The sequence below is a fragment of the Trematomus bernacchii genome, unplaced genomic scaffold (genome assembly GCF_902827165.1).
Source record: "Trematomus bernacchii unplaced genomic scaffold, fTreBer1.1, whole genome shotgun sequence".
Lineage (NCBI taxonomy): Eukaryota > Metazoa > Chordata > Actinopteri > Perciformes > Nototheniidae > Trematomus > Trematomus bernacchii.
Window position 1 is genome coordinate 4,061,032 of NW_022987641.1, and position 18,420 is coordinate 4,079,451.

An 18,420-nucleotide genomic window follows, 5' to 3' on the forward strand; every position below is an offset into this window, starting at 1 on the left:
TCGGAAGAAGTCAAGACATTTGCGAAAACCGAAAAAAGGAGCAGCTTCTGGCTGCATTTCAATGATATTGGAGAAAGCAAAGCTGAGTGCAGGATTTGTAAAATGAAAATAACCTTCAGAGCAGGGTTTTTTTTTTTGGTAACCACTCAGGATTTATTGCCAGAGGTGGGAGAAGTTCAGATCTTGTACTTGAGTAACAGTACCAGAGTGTAGGAATACTCGGTTACAATAAAAGATCCTGCATTCAAAATGTTACAAGTAAAAGTACAAAAGTATTAGCATCAAAATATACTTAAAGTACCACCTGCAGAGGGATCTAGATTCAGGTGTTCTTTTCCCCATAGAGACGCCTCGCTGCACATTATCCCTTGCATAAAGATAGATTGTGGGTCCCTTATAACATGCTGTACACAGTGGAAATAAACATTCTGGTCACCTCAACATCAGCGCTCTTAAGCATTAAAAATGGATTATTAAATGATTAATGTGACTAATAAAGAGCAGTTTGATTATTAAGTATTATTCTGTTGATCGATGTCATTACATTTGTTGAAAGCACATAAGGACTTGTTTAAGACTCGTTTTGTCAAAGTTTAGGACTTGGACTTGACGTGAACTTTCCCATGCTGACTTGAGACTTGACTTGGACTTGAGTGCAAAGACTTGAGACTTGACTCGGACTTGAGCGCAAAGACTTGAGACTTGACTCGGACTTGAGCGCAAAGACTTGAGACTTGACTCGGACTTGCAAAACAATGACTTGGTCCCACCTCTGTTAGATACATACTACTGAGTAGCAGATGAATGTTTGAAGTTGTTTCAACAGTTCAATTTTTTAATCTGTGTTAGTTCTTGGGGGTTTTTTTTCTCAAAGAGCAACACCTATATTTTGAGTAAGTGGCTGAAATGTAACACTATGAAGGGAAAACGTGGTTCTGCTGTTCCAATTAGTAGCTCTTTTCACCTTCAATGAATTAAGGAGCAGTTGGAAGGATAATGAATTGGGACATAATCCTAAAAAACAACAGAGAATAACCCTGAAGCTGTACAAAATGAGTTTACAGATTAATTTGATATTGAGAAACATTGAGTTACTACTAGCAACTGCTACTATACTGTAGCTTCCGTGTCCAGAGCTTTCAAAGATATGTCTCTCACTACTGAACAAAAAAGCCAGCTCCAAACGAGTAATTAATTATGAGCAATTAATTGTCAGGCTGAACGAATGATGTGAAATTAAATGGCAATTAAGTCTGATTATCATGCTTTCCTTTTCATGTGATGTTTTCATGCTTCAGAATACAGACATATTTTATCATGTGACTTATTGTAACAAAATCTTGACAACTACCCTCCTTCTTCCTCACATTTCCTGCCTCTCCATGATAACACTCAAACAAACCATGACCACACTCTGCTCCCTGGATCTCATCTCAGGCCTTTCCGTACTCTCTTTGTCCCCAGAGCCTCTCCATCTCTCTACTTCCAGATCAGAAAGTGAGAGATATGTATCTGTGAGTAACAGAGGGAAATAGCCCCTGTATGAAGACACACATACACGTGATCTAGCTGCAAAAAACACTACAAATGTGCTCGGGAGCCTTCCCTCCTCCTCAGCCAATCAGATTGATGTATTCTTCCCCGTGGATCGCACACCCCTCCATTGATGGCACAGTGGAAGCTTCCAGAGCGGCTCTGATTGCAGGTCTACAACTGTAATCACACACTCCTGCACACTGTAATTCACATTCATCACAGTTTACTGCTGTAATTGTTGGTTGCATTATGTTTAACAAACTCCGCTTGCTCTGTTCCCTGAGTCTACGATATCACCATTTTCCACTGGAGCGACTCAAATCAGGATCATTTCAGTTTCATTTAATCTAATATAGCATATGTACTGTTTTCTCAGAGGACCACATAGCAGCATAATCATTTATCATCTGACAGACAGTCTCAGTGTGGAATATCAATGAAGTGCCAGGAGAAAGGGTCATTCATCTATTAAAGGTTAAATGCAGCTGTTAACACATTTTTACGTCCCAATGTGTCATTTATTTTGAGCATTTAGCAATTACAGTTGTACTTGAAGGCAAGGATACACAACAAAGTGTCCTAAGATAAGGGATCAAGGTGGACGTGATGAACAGCTGGTGCTCCTTTGGCCACCAGAGACTTGTATTTTTGAAGGCATTTTATTTTTACACCTGAAGCCAACAGTATAACCTTCGAATGTATTGAAGAAAAAAACACTTGTACTTGCACTTGTAACACAATATAAAGCATGATGAATTGTAGTTGCTATGGTTACCAGCAGATAATATAGGTGGCACACTGATTTCAGGACAGCACTTTTGACCTAAACAGTTAATAGACTTTTAACAATATATTCACAAGTGAGTATTTTACATGGTGATGGTTAATGATGACTTTGAATACATGAGGAATACGCATTTGTTTGGTTGGTTGTTAATACAAATACAACTTGACTTATGAACCCCTTGCAGGATCCAAAACCTTCACAACTTGGATTTAGTTTAGTCTGAAGTTACTGTTATAAAATGGATGAATTTTCCTGCCTCTTTGTGGCCTCTCACACCCAGTAGCACTTACTGTAAGTACAACATACACAAACCATTATGTGCATTGGACAGTGTGAGCCAAAGCTCAACTAAATTGAACTTTAAAACCAAACACCCTGACCTCCAAACGGCATGTAATAGTCTTCTGGCACTGTCGGGAGTCCGGAAGTTATGTGGGCACAACTATTTCTCCAAAGACTGGGGGAAATGTTTATTTTGAGTGTCTCTAAATTCCAGGAGTTCTGTAACTCCAATCTCCGATTCAAACATCTGCAGATTTAGGTAATTTATAGGTGATTGAGGAGGTAATTATCCTGTAACAAAAAGCAAATATTGGAGAGCAAAAACAAGAAACGGTATTATTGGTGGTTTACTATGAGGGACAATGTGGGATAAAGTAGAAACAGTTTGTTTCCAAGGTCAACACTGAACCTAAAGATCTCAGAACAATGGAAATATAGACCTCTACCATTCAATGACAATCATGTGGTAAAATCAAAAGCTCTAGAACAGCCAATGAATGGACCTTATGGCGCGATTGTTTTGGTAATTAACATTTGGATCACGGGTTCATTAAACCCATTCAACAGGATGATAATGACTACCTTTTCAGATTTAACTCTAAATCAAGCATGCAGCGGTAGATTTCGGCCATTGTTGGTGCTGCCACAGATCTCTGCAGCCTTAAACGGACAATAAAGCTTTGTCAGTCCAATCCGCAGCTTTAGATAGGGCAAACGCAACACTCAGACAAAAAGGAGAGTGACAGAGAGATGAACAGAGACACAGAGTGACGGGGCCGAGCGAGACAGGGGAGGTGAGAGAGAGCGGGAGATATAGAGAAAATACCTCCATGCTCTCAGAGCCAGCTATATATTTCCATTACAATCGCTCCGACAGCTCTCCGATATCATCCAGCACTCGGTGCATTGTCGCTGATTGGCCGCTCTAATGACACATCAACAGGCATGGCAGCACATTATGGACATGCCATTACAAATGCATGTCAAAGCTTTTCTTTCAGCAGCACATATAGGCGGATGGCGAATCCTTGTCAACACAAAACATACTTGCACCACTCATGGCATTACAGTACATTTACCTGCACACACACATTTCCATTATCTAGGTTCATTTGCATTGGAGCAAACAAACATCCATGCGAATGAGCGAGCCTTATCAGGGTCTGAAATGAAACCACTGTGGGTGAAGCGCAGAGGTATTTGTTTGAACATAATGCTGATGGACTGATATGCAGGATGAGCCTTGTCTACGTTACAGCGTCTCGTAATCCCAGCAGCTCAGCGCCTGGGGACAGCTGGGTAAATAAATAGACTGTAGACACACAAGGTGAAACTGTATCGCCCTTCTCACTCCTGTCCTTTCTTAGAAATATGGAGCCTATCCCTCTATTTCTATGTATAGTACATGGGATTTACTAAATAAAAAATCTGAGCTTAATGTTTTACAGGTGCTTTCTTGCTTTAATTCAAAAGGTTTATTGGTTTAAAAAATGTGTTTAGATGAAATGGAAAAGTATTGACAAAAGCTACAAAATACCTATCATAATAATTCATATTTTCTTATTTTAAAAAAATGGTTTGGCTTTAAATGTTTTACTGATTTGTATTTCTTTTTCCTCATAACATTTTTAGAAGTACTTTTAAAATGACTGCTGTTTCTTTCAGCCTAAAAGGATTCGGGCAACTGAATCTCCAAAACAATTCATACATAAATCTTATACAATTATAATTCATGACCTTCAGGCATAGTAATAATAACATCTAAAAATGTACCTTACTACTAGATCTGTATTCACTGATGTTTGAAGTGTAGCATTTTCATAAATTCAACTGAATACACACACTGCTGATTTGATCAATATACAGTACTCTATAAACCCCCCCACCAAAGTGTAATTTGTCATATTGCGCTCAAACCATATTTTCTCAAATTCATACCACTGCAGTGCCCTTCAGCGAGACACACAATCTGCTGCTCTGAAGATGAAATGTGAACTCTGATCTACCTTTAGGGCAGGCAACTTAAAGAAAAAACACATTTTCCATTTTCTGTCAAACACCAAAAGGGAAAAAGCTGCAAACGTTTTTCTGTGTCTTCATACTGTATGACACCTCAATTAACACGCTCACACTTAATCGTCTGTTACACATTCCACATTTATTTTACTCAACTTTAATTAGGAAGCCGACGGAGCGTGTGGGAAAACATATGACATATAGCTTTTTTTTAAATTTCATAAAAAACGGCTTTTCCCACGCTGGCTTCTTGAGTAGCTTCACACAGAGTTCACATGTTGACCGTCAGGGAACACATGGTTTCAATTTCATGTGTGGTAACAGCATGTGTGTGCAGCCTGTAGTATGTATACACACACAGGCGCAAACACACATAAACACACAGCAGGTGAGCCACATCATGACCTTTGTCTTGGTTCACACAGCCTCTGGGCTCCCAGAAGGCCGCGCTGCACCTGGAGAAAGGCCTGCTGGAAGTATTTCATCTACGCATGCTTCCACACATGTGAAGCACAGCTGGCGCACCATTCTAATCTCTCTTATTATCTCCCATGATTATTTGCTGCTGTTCTACTTTCTCCTCCTTTGGGAGCACAGGAGGGAGAGAGGAGTAGTATTACCTCTGTCCTTCTGTTTATGGAAAAAAAGAAACCAGCTTTAGTCCCTGTGCAGCACAGAGGGACATACTTGACCTAGTCAGTCACCCACACACACACATACACACAGAATAACCCTGAAATTGACTAGTACAGAGGAGGTTGTGTGCCGGTTCTCACACAAACACACACACACACACGTAAAAATAATCTTTATAATCCAGCTTTGCTCAGGGCTAATACGTCCTGGTGAAATACACAGTGGTGTAAAGTAACTAAGTAGATTTACTCAAGTACTGTACTTAACTTTGAGGGACTTCTACTTGACATGAGTATTTAAATGTGTTGCTACTTTGTGCTTCTACCCCACTACGATACAGAGTTAAATAGTGTACTTTTACTCAAATACATTAATTTAGAACCTTTGTTACTTGGCAGATTTGGATGCACATTCAAACTAGCAGCACCTTTACCAGCTTTGATAACACTTTAATGCATCAATCATTATAAAACATATCATCTATATTATTCTGGAATGGACCTGCTTCATGAGTTCTTTAACTTTTGGTACTTTACGTTTATTTGATGCCAATACCTTTGTACTTTTACTTGAGTAACATTTTGATTACAGGACTTTTACTTGTAACAGAGTATTCCTACACTCTGGTACTTCTATTTTTATGCAAGTACAACATCTTGGTACTTTTTCACCTCTGCAAATACATCACCATAAGTCAGCCAACCTACTCTGTCTCGATGCACGTCCTTCTAAGTGTTGCTGGTTGGAATACGGGGGTCCGGAAGTTTCTAAACATGGGTCTGAGGGTTAGGGTTATGAAGTCATGAAGTATTCTTTTTTAAGCAGGAGAAAACCACACTAATGTTATTCTATTCTATAATAAAAGCTTCCAGCAAAATCAATGTTATCCTGTACAGGCCTTTTGCAATCCAAGAAATATTTGTTGCCAGTTATCTTACGATACAGTGAATCTGAGCGAGAGAAAGAGAGATCACAACAAACAACGCCTCCAAACATGCAATTGGCCCTGCAAGTCGAGCGCGAGCCTCAAGTAAACAAGCAATCTTTCACATCCATCCCTGCCTCACTGACTCTCACACATACAAACACAAACATAAACACACAGTGTGTTATGATCTTCCCCAGTCAGACTGCCGCCCCCTCCGCGCGCGCGCACACACACACACACACACACACACACACACCACACACACACACACACACACACCACACACACACACTACACACACACACAACACACACACACACACACACACACACACACACACACACACACACACACACACACACACACACACACACACACACACACACACACACACACACCACACACACACACACACACACACACACACCACACACAACACACCACACACACACACTACACACACACACACACACACACACACACACACACACACACACACACACACACACACACACACACACACACACATAAACAAAAACAGCTGTGAATGGGGAACTACTGGGACCAATTAGGTAGTAAACAGTGGGATGGAACTGGTTTACCGCCAACTAATGACATCCACTAACCTCCAATAATCCTCTATTGGCTGCTTCGTAAAAGCGGCCCACCTACACACTTCCCCTACTTCTCTTTCCGTCAATTTCTCCTTACGCTCTCAAGACCTTTCCCACTCATTTCTGCTCCTTCCTGTGTCCTTTTCTAGACACTCTTTGCCCCCTTCTGTTCAAAAGGTGAGCAGGAATGCTGTGTTTCTCTCGCTAGTGGAAGTAAAGAGCTGATATTAAGACAAACAGCTTGCCCCTCTGGAGTCAACTGATAAAACCTAGCAGCAAACACACACTCCACCTCTGACACGAGTAATGGTGTGTGTGGGCAGAGAAATATGGTTGCGAATGGGCTAATGTGCAGCCGATGGCTTGCTGGATGATGTGTGTGAGCGTGTGTGGGGACTCAGTATATCAGCCTGACTAATGTATGCAGGCGCTGCTCTCTACAGCAGACAAGACAGAGAGCGGGGAAATATGGAGCTTAGGCATCGTAAACACACCAACATGCTATAAATCGTACACTCAGATGTATGCCTGCAAGACGAGAACAACTGTATCCACCCACCGTCAACGCGCAACTGCAATACTACTGTACAAGTATGCATCAAATCGCAGTATACAAATTAGAGGAACTCAAATTCAAGATTTGTAACTCAATTGGTTAATGGGTGCTGTATATTGTGTATTATTACTTTGTGAATAATAACTGAATGTACATGCTTTGTATCACTTGCTTTTGTGGGAAAAACTCAGAAAATCAATGAAGATATTTACAACAAATGTCTGCTTAAAGGTGCGGTAGGTAATTTTGGAGAAACTGGCTCGAGATCGCTAGAATTTGAAAATACACAACTGGAGAAAATCTGCCACTTCCTTACAGAGCCCCTCCTCCAACACACACGAACGCGCACATGACCAATGAGGGCACGAGATAAGTTTGTGCACAGATGGAAGGCTGACAGGCAGGTAGGCCATCCAGTTATTTTAGCCGGGCCAGCTAAAATGATTGGTCGTGCTTTTTACAGTACTACGGCTTCCACAGATGACATTTTTTTATGGATTTTTTGTCAAAGCACTTAAGATATTCATTGCTATCGGGATGTTAAGAGCATTCCATGGAATATAACAAAAAGTGTATCTCGAGCCGGTTTCTCAAACTTACCTACCCCACCTTTAAGGCATAAAAATAAACACTGCACCCTTAGAGCGAGTCACGCTGTGTGTTGCTGTTTCTGCGAGCAATAGTGTGAAAGACAGCAGAGGCCTGATAAACTCACCGTGTTAATTACACAGAAACTGATAACTAGATAAAACCAGTCATTTCCCGTTTGTTGATAAACGAGGCTCCAAGTGAGACGTGTGATACAGAGTGAGATACAGGGGAAGCAGAGCAGGGTAATTTCGATGATTTGAAAGTGAGGTGTTGATGAGAATTGTTTACATTTATTTTCCCCTTTCATTTCACAGATGCAAATGAATACAAGCTAACTTTACTTTATTTTAAACTTGTGATGTGTGCCATTTTGTACAGCACTTTGAGCTGCACGTGCTGTATGAAAAGTGCTATATAAATAAAGCTTTATAAATGTAAGCCTTAGCAGAGGAGAGTGTAATATCATCAGAATATGAGTGTTCAGATGAATACTATTATTTTCTCTTTTCTATCAAATGCACACACAAGATAATATGTCATATTTATTGGTTTCATTGTTAATCAATTTACCAAAACTGCGATGCAGATGTAGTTTGTATCTTTGCACAATGTTGTAAGTAATATATTGTCTTTGCTGAGTTTTTATGTGCACTGCACACCACAGCGAGTAACATCTGTCTCCCTTTGAACTTTCTTTGAGTGCAAAACTGACTTAAACTTAGTCTTGCCTCCTAGACATACTGTACAAAGCATTAGGGTTTAAAAAATTATTAAATACCGCAAGAAAACACTACAACACAGAGAGACTTCTATGTTTCATGAACAAAGAGCACACTTTAACACACTGAGGTCAGCATCCATGCACATTTTGTTCTCTACCAGCAGCTTCCTCCCCGTCCGTGTCCACGCCGCCTGCACAGCAGCCCACTCAGCTCGACGTGGAAAATGACCTGACGCGTTCACTTGCTGACAAACCTCCTCATTTGAGGGGCAAGGGACACCATTTATCACGGCAAACAATTAGTCTCTAACAACTCTCCGAGGGAAACGATTTGGCTAATGGTGACAGAGGAAAATGTGCTTATTATGCAGAGTAAATAACGCTCCAGTAACCTGAGGGGTCCATTACTGTGTGCACCACCAGCAGGGGCAGGAATATAGACAAATATATCTACACTTCCTGTGTGCCTCAAGCTCATCTGACCCTGTCGTGTTCGGTTCAAATCTGACCAATTTACTACTTTCATCAATCATAAATATAGTGTTTTACATCTGACTGCCTCAAGGACTTATGATATCCTCCACAGTAGGCATTTGAACATATAACATTGCTGATCACCAGTTTTATTGAATTTTGAGTGGTTAAATCAACTATGTAACACCAACAGTATAAAATTACCTCCATAGGAAATGAATTGGTAACCCTAGATTATGTTCTTCCATCAGATAGTACACAGCCAAATCGACAAATGTTAATTTTGGAGTACATATTGAATTTGGAGGACCAGTATACATGAGACCTTGTATACAACTTAAAAGGGTGTTAAATCAAATGTGGTGACGATTAATAGTTGTTGTGTTAATGTAGGAGCAGTTAAAACCGAACCCCATACAGGAGGGTTAAAATGACTGAGCCGTGACATCATCAACATGCTGCGAGCAGAGATGGACAGGAAAAGAGTGAGGGAGGAGGAGAAGGTCATTTGCTGATGAGGGATGACAGCAGTGGCAGGCTGCCCCCCCCCCGGCTGTCAGAGAGAGATCAGCAGGAACTGTGAAGGATGGCCTCTGTTGGACAGGAGCCATAAAGAGAGGCAGGCTGGTTCAAATGCCCCGGGAAATACCAGTGATGAACTCAACTTTAATTCAGCTGATCAGACCTCTCTTGTTCATGAACAGTTACAGCACACAGGGAAAGTGTTTTGGCATTTATCAAACAAGTCAGGGCTTCTTACACTTCCAACTAATCATATGGCTTCTCTGAGCTAAAGAAATCCAGAGTGTTAATGATGCTCCTCTCAGTGCAGTGAACTCACAGAGATATCAGAGGTCAGGGCTGGAGGCATTTAGAGCTGGATACAGAAACTGCTGACCCGAAACCACCCTAATAAAGGGATTACAGCAACACTGGCAGCAGCATGATGCTCTATTAAATAACTGCAATCAAAAAAGCCGCAATATAGCTTAATAATAATATCCTGCGAACACATAAAGTCAGAGGAACTAATTTGTTTATACACTTCTCAGACTAATTAATTAAAAAAGGCCTGTAGACAAAAGAAAACACTTTTCTAACCAATTTAATGATGTAATGTGTGGTATTATGGGCATGTGTTGGACTAAAGAAAGGACTGATCAAATATAGGATGAATAACCATTTTCTCACGTCAGTATTAAAGATGGAGCTTTTTGAGAGGATGAGGATGCTGTTGGGGGTTTACCTGTTGGTTGACGCGGGCACTGCGAGGGTCCGTGGTGGATGAGGATGCGGACGATGTCCACGTCCCCCCGCCAGGCGGCCAGGTGCAGCGGGAAGCATCCTTTACTGTCAGAGAGGTTTGCAGCCGCCCCAAACTGCAGCAGCTTCAGCACCACCTCCCTGAGAGAGGCAGGACAACACATCAGCACAGTGGGAGATACATGGTGTAGGGTCCCCTTTTCCTTTGAAAACAGCTAATCAAACATATTTAACACCTTTTTAAACATTACATAAATTAACTAGGACGAGCAACACAGAAGGAACATTAGTTCGCACGGACTACTTTAGAGCAGATTTCTGTATAATAATTAGTCAGTATGGAGGTGTCAGGTTTTGCTGACTTGTGTTGACTTTTGATGATGTTTTTGGTTTCGTGTTACTGTAAGTAACTGGTTGTAAGCAGCTGAGACTGACAGACCATCTATTGTTTGGTAATCTCCTCCTTTCTGCCATGGGCTACAAAAAAAAATGCTTAAAGTGTACATGTTTTTTGGATAATAATTGCCATGAGTGGAGTAAAATAATAAATAAAATATATATTCAAATTGGTTGCGTTTCCTCTTATATTCAGTGCTAATCTCTACAGATATTCATTTTCTCCTGGTGAAAAACAGTTCACACTGTTTTACAATGTGTTTTTTTTTTATACATGAAATGTTTGCTTAGCTGGGCCTAACATTAAAAATAAGACTTTTGGTAAATGCTCCATGATTTATCATCAATATCCTCTATACTTCACATATTTCAATCCGAGCTTCATTGTTTATTTGAAGTGTAACACCTTTAACAAGAACAACGATGAGGAGGGTGATCTATTCTTCATTAACACTGGATAAAAGTCTGTACTAGGATGGGTTAAAAGCAGAGAACACATGTCACTGTGTGTGCTGTGTGCTCTGCATGTGTGACCATTAAAGAGGGGTTCATCCCTCCCAATATTATTATTATTATTATATATTATGAACACATAATTTTGCACTTTACAAATACATGCAAAAGACAACATCAAGTGAGTTGGCTGTATTTGATCAAATAAAAAATGGAATGATGTATGTGAACATTTGCACTCAAGGCTGAAGCACAGAGTATGAGTGTTTTAGTTTGTGCTAGACAATTTTAGCTGCCCTTGTTAATGCCAGTGTCCCGTTTTTACTTTTTTCTTTTGACTGAATAGCTAGATCTGCATTCTTAGTGATGTGATGCTGTCAGCAACAGTTGGCACTATTTAAAGCAGCTAGTCCTGAACCAGGCTCAGGTCATGAAGGGATTCACAATGTTAGGAATGAATTAGCACTATAGCAGCCTATAGAGGAAGCAGTGGAGGCACAGTTCCACTGGAAATGATTATCAATAATTTAGAGAAGACAAACACATGTTCCCCTCTAATAAAGTAATCAGAGCTATTACACAAATACATTGAGCGGTAGTGCCTGGGCTTTGCTAGAATTAATACTGTTTGGTATCAGGAAGTCTCCAGCTGAAGTTTGTCCCTGCTCTCTGAAGAGGAAAGGTGAAGTGCTTCATTTGCATTAGAAATGTCAGGGGGGGGGGGGGGGGCGGAGGGAGTAAGGGCAGAGGCTCTCCCAGGAGCCGGCGTGAGAACAGGCCCCTGATACTTAATGAACTGCTTCTTAATTATTAATGTATCGTATATTTATAGTATTCACTCAGGTTTAAGTGGCAGTTGTAGAGCAAAATCCCACTGGGGGGATCTCAGGGTCGAATAAGAGAATATTCAACTTCTTGCCGATTGGATTAAGCTTGCTTACTTCACCAAAAGACTTTTAAAAAACTCAACATGATCTAAGAACAACAGCCTGAATAACACATCTCTGAATGCACTGCTGCGCCAGGTTTCTTCGGTCTATATCTTAATTGCTAGTTCTCTTTGCTTTCCCAACTAAACGTTAAATCATTCCTCTGGAGCTTTGTGTTGGCGGCCTAATTTCCACTGTGAGGCTGCAGTCTTCTCTCTCTCCCCACTCTCCTCCCCGGTTGATCCCAAGGAGGAAATCCACATAATTGCCCCCAAAACACAGCACTAATCCTTCAGTTCCGCAGAGCTGGGAGAGTGGTCAGGGTTGCAGATAATCCACACTGTGGAACGGATTTCCCAGCAGCCAGGTGAGGAGAGGAGGCTGCACTAAAGCTCTTTGCAGATGCATTGTGTATGCTATTTTTGGCATATTAATATACATATATTATTATTACTACTGGCTTCTACTTCTTAAGTATGGTCCCTGGTAGACCCCTATACATATAACAACAAAGACTACTATAACACCCCTTGTTATGCAATACTAATTATGTTCAATATATGCAATATATATATGCCATTAATAGCTGTGCACTACCTGGCTGCCATATCACTCAGAACTGTTACAGTTTGTTTGTATTATTCTTGGTTAATATTACATTTAGTTTGGCTGTTTTCTTCCTGTAACAAATGCACATTTCTGATTCTGAAGTATTCCATTCCAACAAGAATCTGTTATGTAAATATACACTTTTATTTTATTTACTACTGCTCTACCCGCTACAACACTTAATTCCACAATGTTACCCTTGTTTTATTTTATACATTCTGCTAACTTACAGTACTTATTATCCCTGAATGTGTATATCTGTACATGTTTTTTTTATACTATGTGCATACCTTTGTATCTAATAGTGTGTTATTTTTGTTATTAGTCTATCTATACATGTTGTAACAATGTAATTGCCCATCTGTGGGACGGATAAAGGAATTATAATTCGTCTGATTTCATTTGGAGAGTAGAGGTATGTCATGGCCTTTGTGAAAACAGACTGATTGTTTATTTATCAAATGACAACACTTCTAGTTATTTGAGGTTCAGGATTAAGGACTTAACACATATCACATCAGGCACATACGTATTGAAACACATATACATCATCACTTTTTTTTTAACTGTGCAGCACTTTGATTTATATATAATTTCTGTTAGAATAAAGAATAATTATGTTATATGCAGTCTTACCTGTGTCCATTTAGTGAGGCGTGATGTAAGGGTGTGTATCCTGTGCTGTCTGTGCAGTTGACATTCAGGCCCTTCCACATGCTGCAGAGAAAACAAACACACATCAGAATTAAACCCTAAAAAGTGAGACTGCTTGATACTCTGTGTTGCTTATGAGACATTGACACGCACTTTGGAACTTCTTCTTGGTCAGAAAACATGAGACGGACAGTTAAAAATGTTTATTCATCAACTTGTTTGAGCTTCTATCTGCTGCACCTGCTCTGCTTCAGACCCAGGAAGTGTCAAACCACACCAGCCAATTAGGAGTCACTTCATCGTGGAATGTGCCAAGTGTTGGATAGGTAGAGGGGTGGTGTAACAAAATGCTGTTCCTAACACTATCTACCATTTTCTACAGTTTATTGATATTTGTGTAGTGGTAAAGTCATCAATCAAAACACATATGCATTTTTGCTGTGAGTTACAATGGATACCAATGGGTTTTGAGCTTTTTCAAGAAGATTAAGAATGCCAGGAATGCTTTCTCCATACCGAGTTATTTACTTGTTTTCCATTCATCTGTTTAAGCAAGTTTTGGTTGTGTTTCTCAAGTCAAAAAAGAACAATTTTGACGTGTTTGGATCTGATGGCAAAAAGTATAATTTTTAATACAGCCAGAAGTCTTATTTAATCATACTGGCAAAAAGGTGAGTGAGGTTGAATGTTGGATTTTGAAAAAAGGCTGATCATGCAAATAAAACCACCCAACACAGAATCTCATAAAAAAAAAACAGCTATGCATATATTCACAACCACAATACTCACATATAGTAACACACACTATTACACATATAGAGCCCAGGGTTTTCCCAGAGCTATAATTATATGACCTCTCTTTTTCACATGAACTCCTCCAAACAGAGTCAGAGAAAAGTACTAATTAGTGAATTCCAGTAAGAGCAGATCAGGGAAACGCAGAATCAACTGGAGAGGCAACTGTATTAGCTTTGACCTTAAATTAAAGAAGAAATTATCTGTGGCTGGAGAATATAGATTTCTTTTTTTTTATTTGCATTGCATTTTTCCATTTAAGTGCTCTCCTAAATTGAAATGCACTGTACTCATACATTTGAATTTCTACAGTATACATGTGCTCACAGTGTGTATCTATTCACAACACTCACCTCTAACTCTCCTTTTTTAATATTAAAAATGTTGTGTTTTCTGTAATTTTTTCCATTTGAGGGTCTGCTGCTGCAAACAGTTTAACATTGTGGAGGCAGCAGAACATTCACCGGGTTTGACAGACATCAACACAATGGTGAAGTCAGTGCAAACACACAAAACTAAGCTTGAATTAAATGAGGTTATTAAGAGCTGGCTGCACACATTGAGAACACAGTGTACTTCGATCAATAGAGCAAATCTGCCGGAGATAAGGATGTCAACCATTTTATTTGTGCTGAATAAAATGCCTTAAATAAACCAGACCTGACCCAAAAGCTGCATTTTAACACTAAAGTACAATTAAACCTTACACCACAAGTGCATATGTAGAACTGAAACTGTCTGTTTAACCCACAGATAAAGCTAAAAACACAACTCAATAAAGGAAATACATCTTGTACACGTGTGTTAACACACACAGAGGTCAGAGGGCAGGAGACCACAGACAGAGAGACACAGCACAGGTTTGTTTCTATTGGCTGATCGTTTGTTTTGGTGTGTGTGAGTTCATATTGATCACAGTGCTCTGCTGAGCCGTTTCAGCGCTGACCTACAGAACCACGAGTAGGATGTGTTGTTAAAAAGAGCAGACTGCCAGAGGGTGAGAGGAGAGGGAGACAACCCACTGCAGGAGGCAACAGAGTGATGGAGGCAGACACAGAGGACAACATGGAGGGGATTTAACTCAACGGGCAACTGTTTGGACAGATATCATTTGCTCAACATCCACCAAAAAAAAGTAAATTGTTGGACGATACATTTCAGTCCTTTCACTGTCATTGCTCGTCAAAATATTCCATAATCATCTGATTGTGATTATTTGAGTTGACTGCCATCATTTTTGCAATATTGTGTTACATAATCAAAGGAATGTTAAAGACAACCTAACACTGTCAAACATAAACACAAGGTCTCAAACATCAGGAAACAAAAAACGATGGCAAAAAGAGCCTGACCGTGTAGATATTATTCAGTTTTAGCTCATTTTAGACCATTATTCTTGCTCGAGGAGGAAAGATAAGGACATGAGGTTGTGATAAGGGGTCCCTGGATTTAAAGAAGAGAGTCTCCCTGTGGGAGCAGCGGTGACAGCTCTGGGAAAAGTTTGGCTGGAGTTGTTGCTTCAAGGTTTGCTAATTGGATAATTCACAATAAAATGTCTGAATGGAAACACGGTGCCATGTGAGGAGTGTGGGTCCTTTCAGAAATAAGTGGGCCCAATGACCGTTTAGGAACACGCTTTTTAAAATATATCTGTGTGCAGCAGAGAGAGGAGAAACACTTTTTCAACAAGTTCTTGGAGATGTATTGACATTATGACATCAAACAAAGCATCACTGTGACATTCATCAAACCAAATAAGGGCATTGAATCGCAAGTCGCAGTTATTTAGCCAACAATTCAATTGTAAATATGTACTTTGTATAAAAGGAATGAGACAAACAGTGCATCACAAACAGAGGTTTTGTCAACATATGGTATTCTTACAGTGTATAGCCTTAAAGGGGACCTATCATGCCAAAATGCACTTTTGTACGTCTTTTTATACATGAATATGTGTCCCCGGTGTTCCAGGGAACTCACCATGTGTCAGAAAACACAACCCTCTCTATTTTCCTCCATACCCAAATCTCTAAAAAAGGGGCTGCAACGGATCTGATAAAAACTGATCCAGATTTGAACACTGTCCTGACGTCAGGACAGTGGCGCTACGGCTATTGGGCCAACTCCACCAATCAGGAGGAGACAGCCACAGCCATTGCCGTTCGAAAGCGCTGGAGACGCTGTAGTACATATGCCAGGCCTGTAGATGGTGCTGTTCTCACAGAATCAGCCCTTGCAAAAACAGAGCTAAAAAATGTCAAATTTAGCAAAATGAGGCATGGCTAAAATGCATGATCAGTTTGGTATTTTGAAAAAAAAAAGTATAAATATGCCTTATATAGGTATGGTCCTACACTATATTATTCAAATATAGCATGATAGGTCCACTTTAAATAACAGTTGTCTTTTTATTACACATTTCCACCTTAAATCAGGCTCTAAACTGCCACATCTAGATTTCATCGAAATGTTCCAATTTCAGTCAGTGTTTCAATACCTCATCAATCACATAAAACTACTTTGATAGAAACACAGTTAATGTTCGATGAACCCCCGTAAGATGCTTTCTATATCGGATAGCTGTTCACCGAACAAACCTGACACACAACACACACACACACACACAGACACAGACACAGACACAGACACGACACAGACACAGACACAGACACCAAACACACACACACACACACACACACACACACACACCACACACACACACACACCACACACACACACCACACACACACACACACACCACACACACACACACACACACCACACACCACACACACCACACACACACTTACCTTCAAACACCCAATCTGTTCAGCAATTCATTAAAAAGGTGCTGCACAAAGAGTCTTTCACATTAGTAGTGCTCTGCACAATCCACCCTCCCACACACCAACAAACACACCGTATTAATGCACAAACACAGCAGTCACAACACGAGCCACACAACCTTCGTAAAAAAAACCTGAACATACAAATATCTGTGGTCACTTTGTGAGAGTGTGTAAACCTTGTTAGAGTGTGTTTGCCTCACTGTGAGCTGAACAAGGTGTTGTGTTTGTCTTCCACTGTCACCTATGTGTTTCCAGTGACAACAAACACTTGCTTTACTTATTTCAAATAACAACCAGAGCAAGATTTATCAAGAATTTATCTCCAGTAACCATTATTTTATAATCTCACTGTAACACGGAATCAAATGACTGGAAGTCATTTTGGACGGGGTTGCTAGTTAAGGACAGAAATTAAGATTATGCATCCTTAAACACGTTTAAGCCATTGCTTTTGGGAGATTTACTGCCCATTCATTCTAAACTCCCTCTACAGCAGCATGGGAAACTAATTTGAACCCAGTGTTTGTACCTGCAGCCCACCTACAACCTGTGGATGCACAAAGTTAGCAATTAGCCAGAAGAGAGCATCAAGCTAGCAGCTAGCGACTAAGCTAATTTTCTCAGGAGTTGGTGAAAATGAGAAAAAAATAAACTGGATTTACAGTTTATGTTACTTAATCTAGCTGGCAGTGTAAAACATGCATCTGTATGCTTTGTATACATTAATTTAAGGTGTTTAAGTGTATTTACCATAGGTGTAATATAAAACCCCAGCTCTTCGACAATAATAACAAATTGGATCATCATCTTCCTCTTAACAAATTTGTTGTGGTGGATATTACATTTATATGCACTGCTGAACAGGGAAACTGCACAAAAAGTATATCTATTGAGTCCACTGCAGCTTTAAACTACCAAAAGATACAAAGACAGAGAGACTGGGAACATATAAACCACATTTTGGTTAATGTCCGACTACATCTTTGGTGAATCACTGCCTACGGAGCTTTCTTATCACTGTTCCTTTCTGCTCTGCCATGTCCCACCTCTGAATCCCCTCACTCGGTTCAGTGCCATCACCCTTCTCCATTGTTTTCTTTGCTTTCAGTAACAGCGTTAAGCCAGCCAGCAGAGTTTAAATAGAATTAGTGGGCAACTTGAGATTAGATAATGGAGGAGAGGTGATGCAGCAGGAATGCCGACTCTTGCTGGATTAGCAAAAATATGCAGGCAACGTCCTACCTAATTAACCTCAGGAGCTTCAGCTAAGCAGGGTAGAAAAGCTGTATTTGTGTATGGTCACATTTACATTCAGATTCAGTTCTGTGCTT

At 40.1% G+C, this 18,420-nt stretch overlaps 1 protein-coding gene across 1 annotated transcript in view; it reads right to left on the reverse strand.

Annotated features, from left to right (window-relative positions):
• Positions 1–18,420, reverse strand: part of anks1b (ankyrin repeat and sterile alpha motif domain containing 1B) — a 206,654-nt gene that overhangs the window by 141,021 nt on the left and 47,213 nt on the right. The window contains 3 exon segments of the mRNA XM_034133394.1: positions 10,388–10,402; positions 10,404–10,545; positions 13,428–13,508. Coding sequence (XP_033989285.1) covers positions 10,388–10,402; positions 10,404–10,545; positions 13,428–13,508 — 238 coding nt within the window.